Raw genomic sequence first — 24249 nt, 5'->3', positions numbered from 1 at the left:
TTAAAATGCCTTTGATCTAGCTCAAGTTCCATTTGTAATTAGAAAAAAAAGAAAATCCACCCCTGGATACTAGTGGCAGTAAAATTAGACTTGAAGTTAATCTAGGGATATAAATAAATGCACGTGCTTGTACTCATAGATAAGAAAATTATGACATACTAGTTAGGGAACCGGTTATTTGCAGGAATTTTAGATAACTGTGCAGGCCATAAATTGTTTCTCTATGTCACCCTAGACTGTAAAATCTGGTTGGGGCAAGTCTTAATATGTTTGTGTGTGTGTGTGTGTGTGAGAATTAATACCCAGATAGCCTATCGAAAAACTGTGTAGATTTTTCTAGGGGATTCCACACAGTCTGAAAGGTGGTTTTCATGTAACTATTTCTAAATTGGCAAAGTTTAAGGAATTTTGTGTATGTTTTTGGAAAATCCCATAACCATTTAAGGAAATAAAATACATAAAATTTAACAGGCTCATGGAAATCTTTATGCTCTATGAGTTAGTGGCTTTTTATGCTTTATGCCCAGGCATAAATTTTCATGAAGTGTTATTAAATAATCACATTATTATTTATAAAACTTAGGTAAATATAAAAGTTAAAACTGTGAATGTTGCTTCATGTGGTTGTCATGCTTAAGCAAATTTAAAATTGTTTTTGTGTTCTTTTAATAATTTTATTCAAAGTTTGCTGTTAGAAATTTTAATGTGCAATTTATTTATTTGGCTGGCTGGCTGGCATTGACCAGACCTTTTTTGTAGGGCTATTATCTGTGGTCTCTAGAGGATGACAGTTTGGTTGAACTGCTACTTATGGATGTCACCATTTTAAGGAACAAATTAAATTTTACTTCAGTGAGTAATCTGAAAGATATCTAAAATGGCACCATTTTTTTTTTAGAAAATTAAAGCATGGAGTAGTTAAATTCATTATTTGGAAATATAAAATCACTAGCTGATCTCATTATAGTTTTAATTTTTAAAAGGTACATTTTAAAATAGATCATTAAGTTCCCTGTTTAGCTATCAGGTATCAAGGTTTTGAACTATTTCTTAAAAACATACAGTAATTACCACTCTTATTTACTAGTTTTTCACTTTTCTACATTATGCTTTTTGACTGTAGAATCATCACATTCTACTACTAAAAGGAACTTTAGAGATGGCCTGGCTGAACTTCCTTCCTTTGTAAGTGAGGAAATTAAGCACAGGTTAAGTGACTTGCCAAAGGTCAAATAGTCCAATGGTGGCGGTGCCAGGAACAGAACTCAGCTTTCCTGCCCTTAGACAGTGCCTTTAACTTTACCCTGGCTGAGTTTCGAATCTTGGAATTACTGAGATATTTTTGTTACTCAATAGAGAATAAAGTTATGGAAAATTTCTTAATAATTTGTATTGTGTGGGGGTAAAAAAATCCAAGTCATTTAACAAAGCATTGCTCTTCTTAAAATGAAATTTACTTAAAAATATCTATTCATTAAACTCCTTCAGGGTTCTTTGTGTCACCAGAGAATGTAAAATGTTATTTCTTTGTTGTTATCCTGCACTTCAACTTTGTAATTTTCTAATTGTTTGTGTGTGTGTGTGTGTCTGTGTATTGATTTATTCGAATTGCTTCTCTCTTTATCCAGCCCTCTTCTTCTCCCACTGTCACTTTCTCTCCAACAAAGCAATCCAGGTTAACCACCTAGTGTGCATCCCTCTGCATTTTAATTTGTTTCATGCAAAGATAGATTTACTTATTCCTGTCCACATATATGTATATCCTTTAATCAAATAATATCAAATAATATGTGATGTCAAAAACAACAAGATAGCTAACATATCTAGCTAGCATATAAAATAGCTAACATGTAGTTCTTACTATGTTTGCCATGAACATTAAATGTCTCAGTTTCTTAGTCTGTAAAATAGAAATAACAGTTTCTATATTTTAGAGTTCTTTTGACAATCCTTTTATATATATATATATATATATATATATATATATATATATAAAACACTTAGAACAGTGGCACAAAGTAAGTGCTATCTATGCAGAAGTAGTGCTTGCAGTTGTTATTACTACAACTACTATAGTAATGATTGGTATTAGTAGAGGTGGGTTGCTATCCACCAAGAGGTGGATTGCTATCATCTTTGTAGTACTCATACTAGTAATAGTTATTGTTAGCAGTAATACTCCTACTGCTGCTGCCTACTACTGCAATTCTTTTGACCCAGCAATCTTGGCCTGGGAATCTATCCCCTAGAAATAAAAGCACCAATGTACCCTATTATGTGTACAAAAATATTTTGTTGCCATCTTGCTGGTATTATGGTACTTTTTAATTTTTGCCAATCTGAAAAGTTTAAAATATTAATCTCACTGTTACTTTGTTTTGTACCACCCCCACTACCAGTAAGCATGAACATCATTATATATATATTTTTTCATATGTATCATTTCATTTCATATTCATCAACTATTTCATATTTATCATCTAGGTTTGCCCCATTGATTTGAGTGTTGATTTCATTTATGTTATCTGTTGTTATAAAATAGTTAAACAAATTTTTAAATGTTCCTTCAAATATAAATTTCTATGTTCTTTTATATTATTTTTTGAGCATATGCATTTCTTTTCTTGGTTAAGATTTCTTTTTCTATATGAACTTTAAGATTATTTTATCCAGTTAAAATCATCTGTTGGTATTTTTTTAGATTTATGTAAAATATATCATATGTTAACTTTGGGCAAGCTAGCATCATTATTTTTTTAATGTTAAAGTAGTGTCTGCAGATCCTGTATTTTATTTACAAGTCAGATGGTATATTTTATTTACAAGTCAGAAGGCTTGTGCTAGGCACATTCCTGGACATCCTTAACATTGCCCTCATCAAATTCTCATAACAGCCCTGGAAAATAGTTTTCTTTCTTATTCCTTTTTTTTTGGTACAAAAACTGGTACTCAGATAAGTTCAGTAACTTGCTAGTAAGTAGCAGAACAGGAATTGAAAGTCCAACTTTGTTTTTTATTCAAGTGCAGTAGAAGTTTTACTGCTGGAAACAGTGTGAATTTATTTGCAGTGGAGAAGTGAAGTAAACATCCTCAGTAGGAAGGGATTAGGTGTCCACCTGCTCATTCCAAGTTCTCTCCAACAGTGCTTCTGAAACCTCACATTTGTGCATGTGAATCACCTGGGCATCTTGTTAAAATGCAGATTCAGATTTACTGTGTCTTGAGTTATGCCCAGGAGTCTGCATTTCTTTTTTTTCCTTCTGTTCTTTCTTTTTTCTGAGAAAGTGTCATGTTCTGTCACCTGGGCTACAGTGCAGTGGCGTCATCGTAGCTCACTGCAGCTCAAACTCCTGGACTCAAGTGTTCCTCCTGCCTTAGCCTCCCAAGTAGCTGGGGCTACAGGCACGTGCCACCATAACTGGCACATTTTTTTTGTTTCTTGTAGAGATGGAATCTCACTCTTGCTCAGGCTGGTCTTGAACCTCAAAATATCCTCATACCTCAGCCTCCTAGAGTGCTAGGTTTACAGGCCTGAGCCACCCACATCCTGCTGAGAGTCTGCATTTCTAACAAGCTCCTTTGTGATGCCCTCTTCTGATCTAAGTGCCACACCCTGAGGAATAAGGCTTTAATACTGGCTGTTAGTTCTTGTTGGAATTATAGGTAGAACAAACCAGTGTGGCATATGAACCCCACTTCTTAAACCATACTTTCATGTCCTGACTATGGAGAGGGAGATTGTTCTTCCCTCTAGTCTGCAAGATTGAGAATCCTGCCCTCATTACCCATGGGGTCAAAAGCTGTAGCCTTTTACTCTTCACTAGACATTTTAAATAGACTTATTTTTATCTATTTCTACTGTATTGGTACCCTCTCCCCTTCTCTACTCCATTGAGATTTCAGGAAAGAGAAAAATAAATCGTAATCAGAAAAACACTGAAAACTCATACAATATCTTTTATTGTTCTGGGAGTTGAAAATCAAACTGAGAATATTTTTTAAGTAAAGAAGTGTATATTGAGTATTTTTTTTTTAAGTTTGAGGCATAGTGTCTACGAAGAAACACTCCATGGCACATTAAAGCTCACAAATGCTCTGCATTCTCTTTTTTGCTAGGGATCCAGTCACTTTGATTTGAATGTCTCTTCCATCTTCCACTGTAGAACCAGGATTCTGGTACCCTTGTACTGGGATCAGCAGAGGGAATTTGGCTTTCTAGGTTTGCCATGAGTGTTGTGGGCTTGTAATGCGAAGGGGAACACAGGAGACTGTGCAGATAGGTGAATCGCCCCAAGATCTCTTTTGAGACCACGATTCACATTCTCTCCATGATGGATCAAGGAAACGAATTATCTTTACTGCAAATTTATCACACTTTTACTATAAAAATGACATAGTATTTAAGGAGCTGAAAATTTTCTTTCATTTTAAATATGGCTTCTGCAGCTTTATGATATAATTCTGTTCTTAGATGATGATTAGAATCACAAATGTGGATAAATGTGGTTTTCTTTGAAAATTCCTGAAATTGGTGAACATTTCACATATATCAAATTTATTTATCATTTCCTAAATGTATCATATCCCATCTGTAGTTTTTAACTCCCATTTCTCACCGTCATATAATCGCCGTTGTTTTTCATGAACTATATTACTAAAGACAATGGCAATAGAGAGGAGCCGCCCTGATTAAATATGAAAAGAAACTTATAAAAGAAAGCCTTAAAAAGTAGACAGGAAATCTAGTTCATGCAATTGGGATGCATGTGAAGTAGATGAAACAGCAGGAGGCTCAATGTTCTGTATCTTTTTCACTGGCCATCTATAGTAAACCGTAGGTGCTTGACCTGTGCAGACCCTAAAGAGTTAGATTCTTGGCAAGTGAAAGTTTGCATTAACAGGATGTAGCCATATTAAAGTATTACAGTTTACATGGATACCCTCAATTTTATACTATGAATGGCATTCAAGTTTTCTTTAACTCTTCCTAAGGGATAGTGGAGAGCCCTTCAATAAATATTTGTGCTCTTTTAAAATAAACTTTAACCATGAAAAATTCCTTTAGTCTCAGAGCAAAGCTGATATACTTTTTTTTTATACATTGCAGCTCAGCTGAGCAAAGACTTGAACTACTGTATGCTTCTTAAGGAATGCTTTTTTTGGGAAGTACATGGAAGATTGTTTGCAGCATATCCTGCTGTAGACTGAGCAATAGGCTCCTCACTTGTCTACTCCACTCAGGGAATAATCCTGAGCTGGCACATTGGGGAAGAGGAGTTTATTGCATTTGGACTGCACAGAAACTGTCATGTAGAATGAGGCATTTTACCAGTCTTTAACCTGTAGTGCCTGTAGGGTGACCATGTCCTTTATCATGGAAACCAGGACAATATGGAGAATGAAGTGATGGGATATCTGTACTGAGAATTATGCCAGCACAGCAGAGGCTTAAAGCAGATCTCTCCTGGTCAGAGCAGTTGCACGGTTACCCTGTCTATATGGGAATATGATGATCTGTAAAATCTATCAGTCGGAATAGCTCCAAGGTGCTATTGATTTATTCTGCTTTAATTAATTGATGTTCATGCTTAAATGACACCCACAAGTAATCTCCAGACTTTATTTGAGCCATCATTTATGTTGTCTGTTTTTTCACAGCAGTAGCAAGTAGTCTCATCTGTTTGCTCTCTTTTCTTCTGCCCACCCCTGGTAGAGGGAAGCCGGGAAGGCACGGCTGACAAAAGGCAGAGAGGAGCAGGCAATATGAAACAGACGTGTGACTAGGCTGTACTTACCTTGCACTGCCAGCCTCCAAATAATCAAGAATTGATCTTACCTTTACATTTTAATAAATAACAATTGAAATCCTTTCTTTTTTTTAAGAAGGAAAGCTTCTAGTCCAATTTCTCCATTTTCAAGAGGAGCAAATAAAGGTTCTGAAGGTTTGAATTATTTGTCCAAGTTGTCTTTGTAAAGACGAACTGTAACTAAGATCCAGATCTATCTTTGTATTCTGCTCTTTGCTAACAGTGTTGACATTTAAAAAAAGTTCAGATAGGTGGTTTTAGACAGCTGTCACCCTTGAGCAGAAATTATTTGTGTTGCTGTTATCTTAGGTGAGACTATATGTTATATATGGCAGACAGTTGAAGGATTTAAAAGCCTGCTTTTCGACTGTGACCTTACTATTTTGTGGAAATTATAGGTATACATTTCATAATAAATTTAGGGAATGTGCATACACATACTGTTCTGATTCAGAAAGCAACTTGATTCAAGACTTGTTTTTATATAATTAGATTCAAGCAAAACCAGGCCATGTCCTCAACACTGCAAATTTCATATTTCTAAATATTTGTTAAGAGCTAGCATTTTTTATGCATTTTACAAGACAGAATGTGGCAAATGTCCTGCCAAGTAATATCTTAAATATATTTGTGTAAAGTAATACTTGTGTTATTTTCTAAATATATCCTTGGGCTTCCAATAAATGTTGCACTACTAGTGAAAATGTAAGGCCCTATAAGCCTAATTACGTATGATAACTACAATTTTCCTAATAATTTAGCCACTGTAAGTGACAAATGAAGAATTATTTTCATAATTATTTTGGAAAATTAGCAGAAAATACCATTGTTGGTGAGGAGTTCTGAATTGCTCACATAAGTCTCAGTTCTAGGTTTAATAACATCAGCATTAATTATTGAGGTGACCTAGTCTCATTTTAGCTTAGTTTCTTGCTCTAGGCATGCACTATATTTGTTGTTGCTGTTATCATTTTCTCAACCCCAGTGAGTGTGCAATGCTTGGGAACAGTCTTGTGAAAAACACAGCATAACAGGGTACAAAGCAAAGTTTATAGTTTAAAGGACTTTCGAGAACACCCTAGCCAATTTCTAACCAGATGTATAAATTTTCGACTTTGTCACTCAGCAAGCATCTCTCTACTAGAAAACTTCCAGTGATAGAAAGATTAGTGCTTGTTAAAACATCTCTAATTTTGTTAAAGATCTCCAATAGCAAGTTGAAATCATCTTATCTAGCAAGTTGAAATCATCTCCCTTAAATCTAATTATTTTCTCCTTCATTCACCTAACATATATTGGGCCCTCCTGCTGAACCTGGTACTCTGCTGTGTGATGGGGAGAGAAGCAATGGTCTGTGCTCTCTACTGGGGTGAGAGAGATGGAAAGTAGGATAACTGCTCCATGAGGTCTGTACAAAGAACATCGAGAGGGAGGAGGTCTGTGGGTAAGGAGAGCATTAGGAGAAAATCGCTATCTGATGTTTAAGCAGAGCTTAAAGGGGAAGGAGATATTGCTCAGCTCCTGAGGAGAAGGCTGGGGCAGGACAGTATTCTAGGCAGAGGGAACTGCGTCAGTGAAGATACAGAAGTGGTGGGAAACCTGCATAGTGTGTTTTGGAGACACACAAGCACTTTTGTTGCTGTCCTGTTGCTTTTTTGTCCCTGTACAGCATGTGTGTGGGAGGGAGCCAGCAGGAAACAGAGTTGAAGAGATAGGTTAAAGGGTATCTGAAGAGGGCCTGGTGGGCCCTGTTCAAGAGGTTAGGAGAAGGGAGTCGGGCGGTGTGGGGGGAGCCATAAAGGGCAGCTATAAGCAGGAAACCAGGGGTAAGCTAGAGGTGGACCTGTGAGCTGGAGAGTGCCATCCATCCTAAAGGAATTATAATTGCCTGCCTAGAGAGGATGAGGGCCTGAATTAGCCAGAAGCGGCAGGAAAGGGGAGGAATTCACCAGACGCCTTGCGGGAACACTCTGAAGGACTTCAGACTAATTATTTGTGGGGCTGAGGAAGAGGGAGAGGTTCAGGCTGCCTGCCAAGTTGCCAGTTTATGTGATTGAAGGATTGATTATAATATTTACTGAGGTAAGAGAATCAGTGAGAAGGACATGCAGGTTTTGAGAGGAATGGAGGTGAGTTCGGTTTCAGAGATGTCAAAATTGAGAATGGCCACAGTAGTTCAGTTGGTGCCTTATCCCAGATCTTACCTCCTTGTTCATTTGGTAGACTTTGAAATGTCTGAAGATTCCATTTCTGAACAGATTGAAGAGTAGCGTAATCTTTTAAACTGACTGAGAGAGATTAAGAAAATGCCCTTAGGTCAACAGTGACTTGAAATAATAATAGGTAACGTATGTGAGTCTTACTCGGTGTTTTCGTCATGTAGATCCTCTATGAAGTGGGACTTATTTTTATAACATCTTATAAGTGAGAAAACTGGGACTTAGAAAACACTAAATGGCATACCCAAGGTCATATAGCTAAAACGTGAGAAAGCTGGAATTCCTAACTGGAATTCAGAATTCAGTGGCTTCCCACTGTCATTATGGTCAAGACCAAACACCTCAAAATGGCTTCGAAGATTCCATGTGCTCTGACCCCTGCCTGCTTTTCCATTCTCACCATCTGCTAATTTCCCTTGAACATATCATGCTTCCTTCCCCACTGGGGCCTTTACTCTTCTTTCTGAGCATAATGTTCTTCTCAACCCTTCATTTCCTAATTAATTTGGTAATTATCATTCAGATCTTAGCTATCTTAGAGAAGTTCTTTTGACCCTGTGGAATAGGTCAGCACTCCAAAAGGAATTCTCACAGCCACTGTGCTATTTCTTCCCAGCACTTGTTACAGTTTACAGTTACGTGTCTACATCTCTGATGAGTTGATTAACATGTGTGTCCTCTTCTCTTAGTTAATTGCACCCTAGAGACAGTGTCAGTTACTGCTCATCATCACATGTCTAGCACATAGCACAGTCCCTGGCAAAGAGCAAGTGACCGTGGTTTAGGAAATTAGAGGATGGAGAAACCAGTAGCAGTCATTACTTGGAGGAGTGTTAAAGAGAGAAGAGAGTTACTTATAACTGCAAAATAATTTGAGATAATGAAATATCATATTAATAGACTTTTCTGTCCCAGTAAGACTTACAAGGTATTTAAAGACACACATATAGCCAAGTAGAGGGAGAACACATAGCCACGGATTCAGTCAAGGAGCCTATGGTCTGCTGTGTGTTTTAATAGGCTCTGCTATTAATTAGATCTGCTAAGGCATAAAATCAGGAGATGGTTTTTGAAAAGACAGTTTATTGTACTCACAGATTCCAAGAGAGGGGGTACATGTCTCACTATGGGGGACCAAGAGGGGAAGCACCAGTGTTGGTCACCAGGCAGAGGGAGAGATGGAAACTGTAGACAATTCTTTTATTGTGCTTTCTGTGAGAAGGAATCAGTGAGGCCATGTCAGCAGGCTTAGGATTAGTCAGTTTGAGTAATTGGGAGTGGGGTGATTAGTGGCAGGTGTATAGTGGCCCTGAGTGTGAGAGCCTGATAAGGGAGGTACATGGGGGTGTCGACTCTGGATTGGTTGATTAATATTTGACAAGTGCATTCCTGGAAGCTGTGTCCTTTTGAGGAGGGAGTGGGCACAGAGGGAGGCAGAGTCGAGGCAACGTGACGCAGACATATCATCAGGTTCTCCTGGGCAACATGTGTCCGGCATATGTGTGCAGAACAGATGTTAAAGCATCAGGTTGACAGAAGCTAAAAACAGGACTAATACACTGTGGCTGACCTACTCACTAACTTTTATGAGGTTTACAATCTGTTCATTTCCAACAGAAATGAAAGTAATAATAACTAGCCTAATTCTCCTCTGAACTGCGGTCTCAGGGTTCTTAACCTGTCTTAGGCCATTGACTCCTATGGCAGTCTTCTAAAACTTGTGGGCCCATTCTCAGAATAAGTGTATTTTAATGAGGGAAATAAAATGTATCCATGTACAAAGAAAATTAACTATGCTGAAATACAGTTGTATTTACAAATTAAGAACCACTGAGCCCCTATTCACCAAAGAATATAGCTCTGACATTTAGACTGAGCCTGACTGCTAGAGACTACCCACTGCCCTCCTTTGCTCATTTCTAAACTTTGGAAACAATTAATGCCTAAGCCTGGAGCCCCAAAGCCCAAAGGCCTGGATTTGAGTCCCAGCTCTGCCACTTGGGGTGTGTGAAACCTTCAATAGGTTACTTCACTTTTCTGTGCTTCATGGCACTTTTTACAATCTATAATTGTCTCCTTTGTATACTTATTGCCTGTGCTTCCCAAGAGGCTCCAGGAAGGCCAGGATGTTGTTTCTCTTATTTATTGTGAGTTTCTGATTGTTGTTTAGTCCAAGGCACGTAGGACTAAGCAAGTAGGTGTTGAGCAAATATTTGTAATGCCTGATGGGAGAGTGAACTCGCTAGCTGATTTTCCAAGTTGATAACCGCACTTCACTGTTCAAGAGGCTGTGGAGCCTTACATGTTCTGCTTGCCTTGGAGCCTTTGTCCAGAAAACATGTTTATTGGCCACTGCTTGAGTCAGCACAGACTCATTCCTATCTTATATGTTCATTATATCAGCATTTAAAGCTAAAGCTGTAGCACACAATGCACCTTAAGATGCTAGAAGTTGTTAAAAATCAGATTAAGTTGGATTTCACTATCTTGTGCTTAAGAAGATCTAGTATAAGGACAATTTGAAAAGATTACCATTGAACTAGGAAAGTCCTCCAGAACTTAGGGGTTAATATGTAGCTTTTAGAATAGCTTCCCAGAGAAACTCATTCTCGGCATGTTTTAGCTTTTTTTTTAATTTTTGAAATATGAAAAACTTAAAACATATACCAAAATAGAAAGCACAGTATAATCTATCCTCAATTACTCATTACCCAGTTTCAGTAATTACCAACATACCTGCTTCCACTTCTCACCTGACCCCCCACTGCTTAAGATTATTTATTAAACCATATCTCAATCATCATTATATTTCATTTACAATTACTTCAGTATGTATATCTAGAACATAAGGACCCTTTCAAAAATAAACTTAATCCATCATACCTAACATAATAAAAATAATTTCTTAATGTTTTTAAACATTCAATCAGTGTTAAAATTTCCTCAGTTGTCTCATAAATGTTTCTTTGCAGTTGTTTTGTTTGAATCAGGATCTAAACCAGGTCAATATATTGTACTGGGCAATCTCTTAATCTTCTGTAATCTATAACAGTTTCTCCTCCTCTCTTTTTTTTTTTTTCCTACTTGCCAGTGTTTTTAATTGGAGAAAAAAGGTCATTTGTCCTATAAAATTTCTCATTTTCTTGATTTTGGAGATTGCATTCCCATGGTGGCATTTAACAAGTTTAATAATACCGCCTTGTGAGTTGTATTAACTCACGCTAGTTTTGAGCCTGGAGCCTCGGTAAAGCATATGTAACTCACACGTCTCTTCACTTTGAGAGCTCCGTGGACTATTTTTCAAGTTGTGTGTTACCACAGAAAACAATAAAAAATAACAGAAAACAATAAAAAATAACTTTTTCATTAAATTAGAAAGGATCGTTTTGTTTATGAAGTTTTTATTCTATTTTTGTAATAAAACACCATAGCCCCAAGGGATTTTTTTTTTCCTAGTGTGGCAGTCAATGTGTTAAATCTATCCCATTTATTTTCTACAAACTGATAGTGCTGGAGGCTTGCTTAGGTTCAAGTTTGACTCTTGATAAAAATATGTCATAGGATTTTCTGTGTACTACTTCTGATTGCATCATGTTGGGGACACATTATGTCTGGCTAAGTCTTTTTGTGATACTGAGATTGATCAGTGGGTTGTCCTTTCGTTAGCCTGTTCTCTCCATCCTAAAAGTCCCCAATCAGCTTTTTGGGTGATGCAGAGGTTCTCAACCCTGCTTGGATGTTAAAACATCTGTGGAGCTGCTACATATTCCTGATGCCCAAGCCCCATTCCCAAGAATTGGTCTAAGGTAGACCTGGGCTCTGTAATGTTTTGAGTTTTAGGTAATTCTAATGTACAGACAGGATTGAGAACCACTGACCTGAAAAATTTGGCATCCACTGAAGATCTTTTCCTGGAGATCCATTATTCAGTAGAGGTGGTTAAATGGTGATCCTCCAGCATGCTTTCTGCACATATCAGCAGAAATTCTTCTAAAAAAACTTTCATTAAGCTTTGGCTCTCCCTTTACTTGTATAGAAAACATAGGATAGATATAAATAGTGCATTCTTATTAGTTTTCTGAATAATGAGTGTTCAACAGTCTACAAAGGTGGCCAGTGAGCTTCGTTTAAGTATTATGAGTTTATAGATTTTTAACACATTTGGTATATTTCATACAATTGCATTTGTTATATTATCTTTATTTTAATGCTCAAATTGTTTGAATTTTAGCCGATCAAAGCCATTCTAAGTTAGCACCTGTGACTTTTTGACAGTGTTTTATTGCTCCAGTAGTTTTTAATTGCTTCCTTGCTCTTAAGTATGGCAACATGTTTTAGGCTGAGCTTATATGTTTGATAATTTAGTTGTTCTGCAGCCTCCTCATCTCGTGCAATTTTCTATCCTGAACCTGGATCAGTCAGGTTGTCAGGCTAATTTTAAAAATTAAAATCTGAATTTTAAGTCAATCCTTCAGTGAATGTTGCATAAATCATTGTAACCAGTATGTGTTTTTTGTTTGTCCCTAGTTAATGTCCATCAGTGTGTTGGCAGTTTCTGCTTGGATGAGGGACTACCTAAATAATGTTCTGACTTTAACTGCAGAAACAAGGTAAGGAATTCTTTCATCAGATTTTCTCAGGTGCTGGTTTTTAGTAACTTTACCTTAGCTGTTTATGTGGTAGTGCTCTTCCACAGTCTTTTAGAAAACCGTTTGCTGCCATAGTAACTTTTGTTGCAGACACTTGCATTTTCTAGCATTCTTGTTAAGGTATGCCACTGGTCCTAGAGGGGATCAGGTGGCAATTTGTTTATATAGACATTTTGGGGTATGGTGATAACCAGGTACCTTCCCTCCTAACAGTGTATCAGCCATATCATATCTGTGTATAAAGGACAGCTTGTTTTTAATACTTTGCCCTAAAAAAATCACCATGAGCTTCTTACCTTCATATTCCTGGGCTAATAATAAAAACCAAACCCCACAATGCCATTTTCGTCTTAAATTTCAAGGATTGATCCTCTAATATCATGAGGGATAATTACTTTTAACTCTCCATCTTTGAATGGAGATTGTAATACATGCCCTCTGAATTGTGGTAAGGATTAAATGAGATACATTTTTGTAAAGTCCTTAACACAGGGGCGCTTAGTAATGGTTCATTTTTATTATCATTATTATTACTGGTCCTGGTTAATGAATTTTTCTTAGTGTTCTAGCAAAAATCAGCCCTACTTCCTTCTTTCTTTAAATGTAGATTGATTTCCCTTTGCATAGCAGTCATTTACGTTCTGAGGATCAGTTGTTGGGAAGCAGGAAAGTGCTACACAGGGAGACAAAGGTCACAGAAGAGGAAAGAGATTCCTCCCAGCTGGGAAATAGCAAAGAAATCACCCGTGTGATTTATTTAGGCTAAGGTTTTAGAGCTAATAATAGATTGACTTTTTACTGAGGTCACCTATATTATATTTTAAATGAATTGGGGTAGGAATGCTACTACTTGTACCAAAAAAAAAAAAAAAAAAAAAAAAAAAAAAAACCCTAAACAAATCAAAACCAAAAATAAAGCAAGCAAATAAACATAAAAACAATAGCACAGTGATTTTGAAAATAGCAATATGGTTCCTAGTTTTGAAGGCATTATAATTTAAAGAATTATTAACATAAATCACAGTTGTTTCTTGTGCTATGTCTTGGGTGCATTTTGATCATATTTTATCTCTAATATGACTTTATTTTTCTTTTTTCAGGGTGGAGGAGGCAGTCATCTTGACTTACTTTCCTGTGGTTCATCCGGTCATGATTGCTGTTTGCTGTTTCCTTATCATTGTGGGAATGTTAGGATATTGTGGAACGGTGAAAAGAAATCTGTTGCTTCTTGCCTGGGTACGGTGTTTATATCTTCTCTTTATTGTAGTTAAAAAGACCATTCGGAAATGTATTATTTTTCCATCAGTCCGCAAGATTAGGGAACAGTGATAGCAGTAACAACATCCCGTGAGAAGGGAAGTTTCTTTCTGTGAGAGATGATTTCAATACAAGTGTTTGCTGTACTCATACCAATGAGGTATGGAAATATATACAGTACTGAATTATTTCACTCTGGCTGTATGTTGACATTTTCATTTGAAAGTATGAGTTCTTTCTAGTGTCATTGACCTTATTACCACTCTAAAAGGCCCCTTGTGACCAGAGCTGAGAAGTCCCAATGGAGCTGTTTCTTTTTTCTTTCTTCCTTTTTAAAAACAAACCCCTCCATAGAAAACCATGTAGAAACTCAGGAGGTGAGATAGCAGACGAAAGGTTGTAATCTTGGCACTGCCTTTACATAGCGTAGTGGACATAAGCAGGTCTCAGTTTCTATAATCCTAGTTGTTGTTTTTAAACTCGAAAAGAGTTAGATCTAGATTACTTCTTAAATTCGTTTCATCATTCAAATTCTATGATCAGTCTTTTAGTTCAAAAATTAGCAAACTCTTTTTTTAACATTAAAAATCTGAATCAATTAAAATGCCATTTATATATGGATTTTTAGAACACTGAGAATATAAAATACTGTGTACTCGTGGCATCCGGTAGTGAGATTGCTAACACAATTGCAGATATGTAAGTCTGAAAAATTAATTCACTGAGTATATGCCTTTCTTTGTAGTAGGGCTCAACCCTGGCTGTGCATTAATTTCATGAAGGGAACTTAAAAACCTTTGAGTGGTGTGCTGGTAAACTAGATCTCTGGGCAGACAAAAGCCTTGATGTTTAGCATTTGAGGATTTCCACGGGGTACATTCTCCCAGCATGGTTGATTTCCAGTTACCAACATGAAGTCACTGAATGTGGAGTTGGGGACAAATGAGCACAAATTGGCTCTGAGGAGCCAGCTCCCATGCACTCGTGCTTGCCCGGCTCCTGTGCCAAGCCAATTAAAGCAGAATCTTAGTGTCAGGCTGAACGAAAGCTTTGGATTTCACAGGGACAACCTGTGTTAATGTATTATTTGGCTTCTTGGAGGATAACTCTTCAGGTCAGTGATTGCAAAACACAAAGTACTGTAGAAAATAAACCATACTTAGAGAAGGGGAAATGTACCTACTGCCTTCCTTCTCTCCGCATGGGGTATATGGTGAAAAGTAGAGTGGTGGGAAGTTTGGAATCTGATTTTGCAATTTATGATATTTGGGCAATAATTTAAACATAAACTAAAGGACTTACTTTATACAAACCTTCTATACCTCAAAAGATATATAATGTATTTTAAACTTGAAATAAAAAGTCTTCGAATTCTTTTTTCAAACCACAGTCTTAAGATGATGTCTGACTTATATAACCAATTTAAGTATGACTGCTGCTTTCCCTCCTCCTCCCAACTTTTATTCTGGATGTGCCCTGTGCAGTGGGGTGTGTTGGATGGGGTCAGGTACTTCATGGAACCACAAAAGCTTTTGGGAACACATTTTGAAAACCATTCATGCATTCCACTTGGCTGCTTAAATGTTAGTAGAACAAGTTGGAAAAAAACATAATTTGTCCTGCTTACTTGAAGTAGGACAAATCATAGACTTGTGAATGAGAGTCTAGTTTGTGATTATGGAAAGAGCCTTATAATGCAAAAGTGGTATGGGAGACTAAGGTTCTCAGGGCCACTAACTTATCCATTCATTCATTCTTCAAACACTTACTGAGCACTTATATACTACCCTTGTGTGTGATAGACAGACAATTCCACTACTCTTTGGTAAGACTCCTTTCTAATAGGGTTTACACCAGGTGCTCAGAGGTCAGAGAGGAATAGCTCCACACTTAGTTCCAAGGGGTCGGTGGGAGGAGCATAGATTGACACTGCCTTTGTCCATCTCCGCTTTGCTTGTTAGATGTACTCTTTTTATGAAGCAGCATTTTGTGCATTGCTGTTCTGTGTGTCCATGGCTGCTGTCTACATCCTGGTTGCTGCTTCCTTTTGACTGCCTTTAACAGTTCATTCTTCATTGCCACTGGGCTGCCTCTTTTCTCCTGGCAGGTTTCTAGATCCTTACTCTGTATAGACCCACCACAGCTTCTCCCTTGCTATAAAATGATCTGTGGTCTCACCCCCCACTTATCCATCACTCACAGCCAATCTGCTGTGGTCTGCTTCTCAGGCAGTTTCTTCTTTGGCTTCCAAAAGCCCACTCCTCTAAAAAGCTGCCAAGTCCTGTCAGTTCTGATTCTTTAGTCTTGGGAAATTATCCCTTCTTTTCTATTTTCATTTAGTAAGCCCAAGTTCAGCCTTTCCTAACTTCTTGCTCGAAGGTACAGAGCCCCATAACTAACTTTCCTGCCTCGGTTGTCTCCTTCTAATCTATTCCACACCAGTGCTTCCAGGTTAATCTAATGCAACTGCGATCACATTAGTCCTCTGATCCAAGAATTTGAGAGACTCTCTGTTGGGTAATGAAGTGTTTATAGGAACCTCAAACTTGCATTAAGCCCTTGTCTAGTCCAACTGTATTTTCTGATCCCTGAACAAACTTTTCTTGCTTTGTCTTTCCCTGCTTTTATTCTGGATGTCTTTTTAGATGGGAATTTCTTCTCAGTACTTCTGTTAAAATATTACCAGCCCATTAAGACATATCTAAAATGCTACCTCTTGAATTAATAATAATGGCAATGATGATGATGGTAATTAACATAGTTAACATTTCTCAAGTGCTTACAGTGCCAGATGCCATACAGTTTTACATGAATTGTTTTACATGAAGAGTTTTATATAAATTAGTTAATTTTATCCTCTCCACAATTCTGCTGAGATCGGTGCTATTATTCACTTAGTATACATGAAGAAATGAGGCACAGAGAGGTTAGCTGGCTTGCCTAAGTCTGCATAGCTAGTAAAGGGAGGATCTGGTATTCAGACCATGGCAGTCTAGTTCCAACAACATATTTGTAACAATTTGGCTATTTTACTCTATAATTACAGACTTTTCCTAAGTACTTACAAATGTGTCTTGCATTGTATAGAACATTCTATGTATGATTGTTCATTTTAAACCTGACAACAATCATCTGAGATAGGTAATTATTAAGTGAGATTCAGAAAGGTCAGTAATATGCCCAAAGTCACTCAGCAATAAGTGAATAGAGCTTGGATTCAGACCTCAGCGTTTCTGATTGCCAAGCCGATTCTCAAAGGGCCTTTGCCGATTACGCTAATAGACTCTCTTCAACCTTTGAAGTCCAGTGAGTCCAGTGAGTACTGCCCTTATTATAAATTTCCTTTTTTTTTAATAATCAGCACAAACTACTAGACTATAAACATCTTATTAATATGAACCATTCACCTTGTTCATTGCTTTAATGAATGTTTTTTTAAATTGAGTAATGGACAAAAAAATTAGAAAAGTGAGAGTAGGAGTAGCCAGCACATCAGATTGAGGGTGATACCTGGAAGTCAGTGACAAGAGTAAGAATTTAATGGAGGAACCTGGATATTAGATTTGGATTCAGAGGAAATAGCATTTGGGGGGTAAATTAATGTAGGATGTGACATGATATTAGATCTTTATCACAAATATTTGTAAAGCAATTCTCACAGTTGCTTTACATTTTTTGTCTTTTGTGATCTTTAGCTTTTTATCCTAATTAAAAAAATATATTAGGAAGTTTCTTACATTTATTTTGTATGTAAATATTTAAACAAGCAGAATGCATTTATCTAACTTGTCTGTTTCCCTGTATTCGAAGTCTTATTTCACTTTGAAGACTTGTAAACCAGATTAGTTTGAGAAAGCTATTATTTTTTTTTTAAAAGATAATTGGTATCTCTGAGAGCTGCCATATCTCTTGAATGATTATTAAAAAAAGAGCTGGCAGCTGGGCTGTTGTGCTATTCAAACAAAAGTAAAAATGCCATTATTCATCAGACTGGTCAAGAAAAAGTGACAGAGGCTCCCTCAGAATAGATCTTTATAACCAACTTCTCCTTATCCCCCCATCCCTCCAAAACAGTGACAACAAGAAACCTCTGTAAACTAAGAGGCCACCTATTGGAAAATATTTCTGATGAACCTTGGTCATGAATTTCAGCCTTCTTCTGAATTATAGGTTTATAGATATAAGTTGTTAAAACACTCTAATTTAGGGTTCCCAAATAAAATATAGCCCAATTAAATTGAATTTCAGATAAACAATGAATAATATTTTAGTATGAGTATATCCCATGCAATCTTTAGGAAATGCATATACTAAGACATTGTTTGTTATTTATCAGAAGTTAAAATTAAATAGGCATCCTGTGTTTTTATTTGCTGAATCTGGCAGCCCTACTCTCATTATATTTGTTTTTAATAAATGTGAAATTGTCATAGAACAGAAACTCCTTTATCTTTATATGAGGAGATTAAGAATAATTAAATTCTAATTATAATGGGAAAACAAGCCAAAAATGACTAGGAAAAGGAACTGGAATATGTCATGACTTTCAAAGTAATTTCAGTAGCAGAAATTCCTTCTCTTAAAAGAGAAATTGAAGCTAAATGGAAATTGATTTCAAGCCTTGGATGGGTACTTCCCAAGGCTTTAGCGGTAGACTAAATGAAATTCATTTGTTATTGCAGTTCTACCTTGCTATTAACACAGGCATTAGGAAAGTGATGCCAGCTCAGGGGGAATGTAAACAGATTGAACAGACATGTTTACGATGTTGACAACAGCTGAATGTCATCATCAAGAGATCATCATTTGTCAGAATGTGATGCTAATATATGCTCCATGGCCAGCAAATCACAAGTAGTCAAGCACTGGTCAGAAATTAAGTTGGATGTACCTCACATGCTTAAAATGCCTGAATTATGCTTAAAGGGGAAGATTTTTTCTGCAATTTCATTATTCCAGAGAATTTGCATATGGCTGTTGATTGTGTGGAAACATTTTTAAAACTTTGTTAAAATATAGAGTGATTGAATCAGATCTGACTGATTTCCTTAATGGAAATCAAGTAAATTTTTAATGGCTGTGGAGAAATTTTCCCTCCTTAATTTTTTGTTTAAAATCATAGTGCAAAACAGAAATGCCTTTAAATAGTAATTAATTTTCTACAGACGATCTGTTTAAGGCTTTCTCTTGTACAGTTATAAATTTTATAATTATATAGCTAGTCATAAGTCATTAAGTTAAAATAAACTATTTGGTTGTATCTCTTTATTATTTCATTTATATTTTTTGGTTCATAGCCTAACAACTTTATTTCTAAATGAAGATTTATCATATCATTTACTGTATGTTCAGCATCTGCCCAGTGTTTTACATTTGTTTTCTCAGAAAATACTCATAACAACTATGTTAGACTTATTTTACAAGTGAAGGTAACTAGCATGCCCAAAGATACACAGATGGTAGTTGCTGTCATTAACATTCAAATACACTCTATGTGCAAAGCCCATGCATGTTTCACTACATCACACTACTGTTACAATACATTTAACTATAATAATTACTGACCTTATTTCTGTAAGACTTAACTATGCTTCATTTATTACTCTAAGGCATTCAGTAGTCATTTAATTTTTAAAAATGTAATCTTTTTTTTTTTTTTTTTTTTTTGAGACAGAGTCTCGCTTTGTTGTCCAGGCTAGAGTGAGTGCCGTGGCGTCAGCCTAGCTCACAGCAACCTCAAACTCCTGGGCTCGAGTGATCCTTCTGCCTCAGCCTCCCGAGTAGCTGGGACTACAGGCATGCGCCACCATGCCCAGCTAATTTTTTATATATATATCAGTTGGCCAATTAATTTCTTTCTATTTATAGTAGAGACGGGGTCTCGCTCTTGCTCAGGCTGGTTTTTGAACTCCTGACCTTGAGCAATCCGCCTGCCTCGGCCTCCCAAGAGCTAGGATTACAGGCGTGAGCCACAGCGCCCGGCCTTAAAAATGTAATCTTTTAATATCCTTATTATAAAAAGAATTCTAAAAATTCTACTGTAGTTATCATTCTCTCAGATTCTGTCAAAGAATCAAGCAGTTTCTCCTTTCCTTTCTCCCTTTCTCACTTCCCATTCTTCTTTTCCTTCCTTTCCCCCTCCTTAAAAGGTATTGCATGCCCAGTCTGTGACAGACACTTGAGAGAGACAACAATGAAAAGGGAGAATAGAAAGAAAATAACAAAGCAAAATATGATAGTAAATTTATAAATAAGTTACTGTGGGAACCCAGAATGAGGAGTGCTTGGAGACTTCCAGCAAGTTTTATTTTGGATAGAAGTGTTTAAACAAGCATGATGCATTCATCCAACTTGTCTGTTTCCCTGTATTCAATTTGTTTCCCTGTATTTATTTGAGAGAGTCATTATTTGAGCTGGATATTGAAAATGCATAAGGCTTTCTGGTGGAGAAAGGGAAGGAAGGGGATTTAATGCAACATGAAGAGTGTGTGTAAACACGGAGGAATGAAGGGACGTGGCAAGTCAGGCAAAACTTAGAAATTCTGTATGGCTGTAGGGTCTGTGCTCAGTGGGAAGACCATGAAGGAAGACCAATTGTGAAGGTCTTTTTAGGAGAATCTGATTTTATCTCTTGGGATATAGAGAACCAATGGGTGTTTCTAGCTTGGGATGAAATGATAATTCACATTTAGGGCAGGAAACAACAGGAGTTTCTGTTGGTGATTACACTATAGACTTCAGAAGCCATGGATAGGGTATGAACTGAGACTTTGGGAGCTGCAGGAAGTTGGATGAAAACAGTAGACCTTGATGAGGTAGAATTATGGATAAAGCATTTACATGATAGTAATGTTTGCATTACTTGACATTAGGAAATGAGGAATTATTCAGTATTTATACATTTTTTCATATAATAGAAACATATCTCTCCAATACATGCACTTTATTTTGGTTTGCTAACTAGAATTCTTCAAAAGCTATGGTTTTTAAATTTGTATTTATGATTATCAAATAATAATTGTATATATTTATGGGGTACAATTTGATGTTTCAACAATGTATATGTCCATTGTGGGATTATTAAATCAAGATAATTAACACATCCGTAACCACACCTACTTTTTTGTGGTAGTGAGAACATTTAAAATCTACTGTTTTAACACTTTTGAAATATGCAGTACGTTATTATTCACTATAGTCATCATGTGCAATAGAGCAGTGGTCCCCAGCCTTTTTGGTACCAGGAACTGGTTTCATGGAAGACCATTTTTCCATGGACCTGGGGCAGGGAGGGGGTTGAGGGGTCGGGGGAGATGGCAGGCGATGGGCAGCAGCTGTAAATACAGATGCACCTGCTGTTCACCTCCGGCTATGCTGCCTGGTTCCTAACAGGCCATGGGCTGGTACCAGTCTGTGGCCCTGGGGATGGGGACCACAGCAATAGATCATTAAAACTTGTTCCTCCTAAGTGAAACTTTATGCTCTTTGACCAACATCTCCCTTTTCACTATCTTCCCTCCTCTAACCTCTGGTAATTGCCATTCTACTCTCTACTTCTATGATTTCAACTTCTTTACATTTCACATTTAAGTGTGATCACGTGGTATTTGTCTTTCTGCCTGGCTTATTTCATTTAACATAATGTCTTCCAAGTTCAACTTCGTTATAACAAATGTATCATTTATCTTATCATTTGTTATTTGTTATTTGTTATATTGTTATCATCTTATCATTCATACATGCCTTTCTTTCTCTGAATATTGAGTATGACTGTGAATTAGTTTATAGCATTCAAAATGAATAGTGTTCTCACACTTTTTTCTTTGGAAAAAATATTTTTGGCTCAGGAGGAAAGTGTATTTGCTTGAATATATTTATCAAAAAAAAAAAAAGAAAAGAAAAGAACAAGCCTGTTCACTTGTAATAAATATTTATATATGTGAATTTATAAAATTTGAAGGAAACTATTTTCTTTAAGACTCTTTTTAACAAATAGAGTTTGTGGTTATTCTGGAGAATATACAAAAATAAGTTAAAGTGCATATCTCATTTGAAAATAAAGGTAAAACAATGAAAAGAATGTGTTTGGAGGGAAATACTTTCACAGACATAGAGTTATAGATAGGTTCAAAAGTTATTGGCAGATAGTAAAGTATGAATTTTTCTTCTGCCTAATCAAACGTCATCTTTTTAAATTCCCGGTTTCCTAACTTGTTGTCTTGTAAAAAGTCTTGCCATGAGGATTCCTCCTGTAATGAATTCATGCCCCTCTTGTGTTTGGAAAGGATCTGGACACATTTAGTAAGGTCTGAGTGAGAGTCACGATCTAGGTTAGAATTGAGTCTAGTATTATTTTGGCTGTGTTGCTTAGGATATTGCTAAGGCACCTTCCTATTTGTGTTTTCATGTACAGATTTTGGTAATGAGGACCCCTGTCTCACATTCTGAGGAATGGCCCAATAATCTGTAGAGATAGCCTCTTCAGAGACCAGTAACACCCTGTAAATCTTCTGAGATAGGGCTGAGCTTGCACACTTTAGCTGACCCAGCATATGAGGCAACAGAAGCTGTACACATTGTGACCTTTCTAGCATGTTTAGCTGTTTTATTGACTTACCCTTAATGCTTTACCTCTCATGAGATAGATCATTAACCTGGGAACTCACAGCCATCAGCTAGACCTGCAAATCCTGGCATAATACACTTCTCTGTCTAGTAGTTTGAACAGCTCATGAAGCAAACACTTACTAATTTGAACTTTACCAACATCTTTAATAAGGAAATTAGCTCAGCAATTGCCACTGTAAATCAAATTGAAAAGGGGAGTAGATTAAGATACATTTTTAGAAATAATCTTCTATATTTATTAAACCATAAGCATGAACAAAAGGCCATAACATACCAGTACTTTCTTACCTAAGCTGGAATGTCTGCAGGTAGTGAGTAGTTATAAGACTATTTCTTCAACAGTTGGTCTATAGTTCTAATTTATTTTTCCTAAATTTGACTGACCTCATTCTACTTATGATTCTTAAAGGAAAAGACATTTAATGTTGTTTTTTCTTTTAAAAATCTGTAGAGAGGTATTGAACATGGTGAATTATTGGCCTTCAGAAATTACCAAGCCTGTGTCTGCTGTGACAGCGTTTTCAGAATTGGCTAAAACAGAGGCCATGTGTGTATATGTGTTTTAAGCAGTGACTACTCTTGGGCTGTTAACATTTTAGTCCCCAAGGATTCTTAACAGAAGGGCGGCTGTTCCATTATCCTGTGCAAATATTTGGCACTGGAATTCCCTTATTTACTAACTATAAGTAATGTAATATTTTTAAACCTCCAATCACAAGGAAAGGAAAAATAAACAACCGACATAAAGATACTTAGCACTGAAAGCTTGCAGAGTTTAGTATTTGACAAGATAGAGACTGGAGTTTATCATTTATCATTTAGTGAATGCAGCCCTTTAATCAAACTTTTTGTTTATTAAAAGTGTTGGCTATGTGGCATGTAGATAGGAGTCAAGGGCACCATGTTTTTAAAATATTAAAATGTCCAGTAAAGTAAATCTTAAAAGTTTTTATTCTGGGGGAGATGAATCTCAGGTTGTATTAATTTTTCAAGATAAGCAAATCTGACTTCTGTAGTTTTACATTATGTTGAATGTTTACTTGGTGGAAAAACTATCTGAGTTTTTAGTTGTAAATTAAGAGAGTAGTAGGTTAGAATAACTTTTACAGTGTTTATACTTTTTACTTTTCTCTCAGTATAACATATTCTTACTGAAGGGGTTCTGTGATACTTCATTGATTATCAGCTTGTTTTCTCAAATAAACTAAACATAAAAGAGTGTTCAAGGAAAACATTACAATTTCACTTTCATGTAAAAATTCTTTTCCAGTTGGCATTTATATAGAAAAACAGTTTTGAAAACAACTGCCCTGTCTATTTGTGGTGAGTTATATGTAGGGTTTTTTTGTTTTGTTTAGTTAGTATGTATTACAAAGTCCTCTCTGCACAAAGTTGGATGGAATGAGAGTTAAGTTTTATATTGATAGAATATATTTTCTCTAACAATTCTCCTAGTAATTGAAAGTATCTTTTTCTGTGTTTCTCAACTGCTTACAAAATTTAATACTTTCCAAAGTATTTTCCAATGTACTTCCATGCATGTGTGTTCAGAAGCAGTTCTGTAGAGGGTGGATTCTGAGATATTTCTACCAACAATATCTCTAATATACTGTATGTACCAGCCACTATTTCATGTGGCTGGTACATACTTGACTTGTATTGACTCACTAAATTCTCCCAGCTATACTA

The 24249-nt window shown here is 36.4% G+C and overlaps 1 protein-coding gene across 3 annotated transcripts in view; it reads left to right on the top strand.

Moving 5' to 3' along the window:
* Positions 1–24249, top strand: part of TSPAN12 (tetraspanin 12) — a 61031-nt gene that overhangs the window by 1815 nt on the left and 34967 nt on the right. For all 3 annotated transcript variants that reach the window (XM_012757309.3, XM_076006572.1, XM_012757310.3), the window contains 2 exons: positions 12554–12636; positions 13776–13911. In XM_012757309.3, the coding sequence (XP_012612763.1) occupies positions 12554–12636; positions 13776–13911 (219 nt within the window). The remainder of the gene's footprint in view (positions 1–12553; positions 12637–13775; positions 13912–24249) is intronic.

Source organism: Microcebus murinus, chromosome 9, assembly GCF_040939455.1.
Source record: "Microcebus murinus isolate Inina chromosome 9, M.murinus_Inina_mat1.0, whole genome shotgun sequence".
NCBI lineage: Eukaryota > Metazoa > Chordata > Mammalia > Primates > Cheirogaleidae > Microcebus > Microcebus murinus.
The sequence above is the reverse complement of the archived record's forward strand: the minus strand, read 5'-3'. Positions and strand labels throughout refer to the sequence as shown.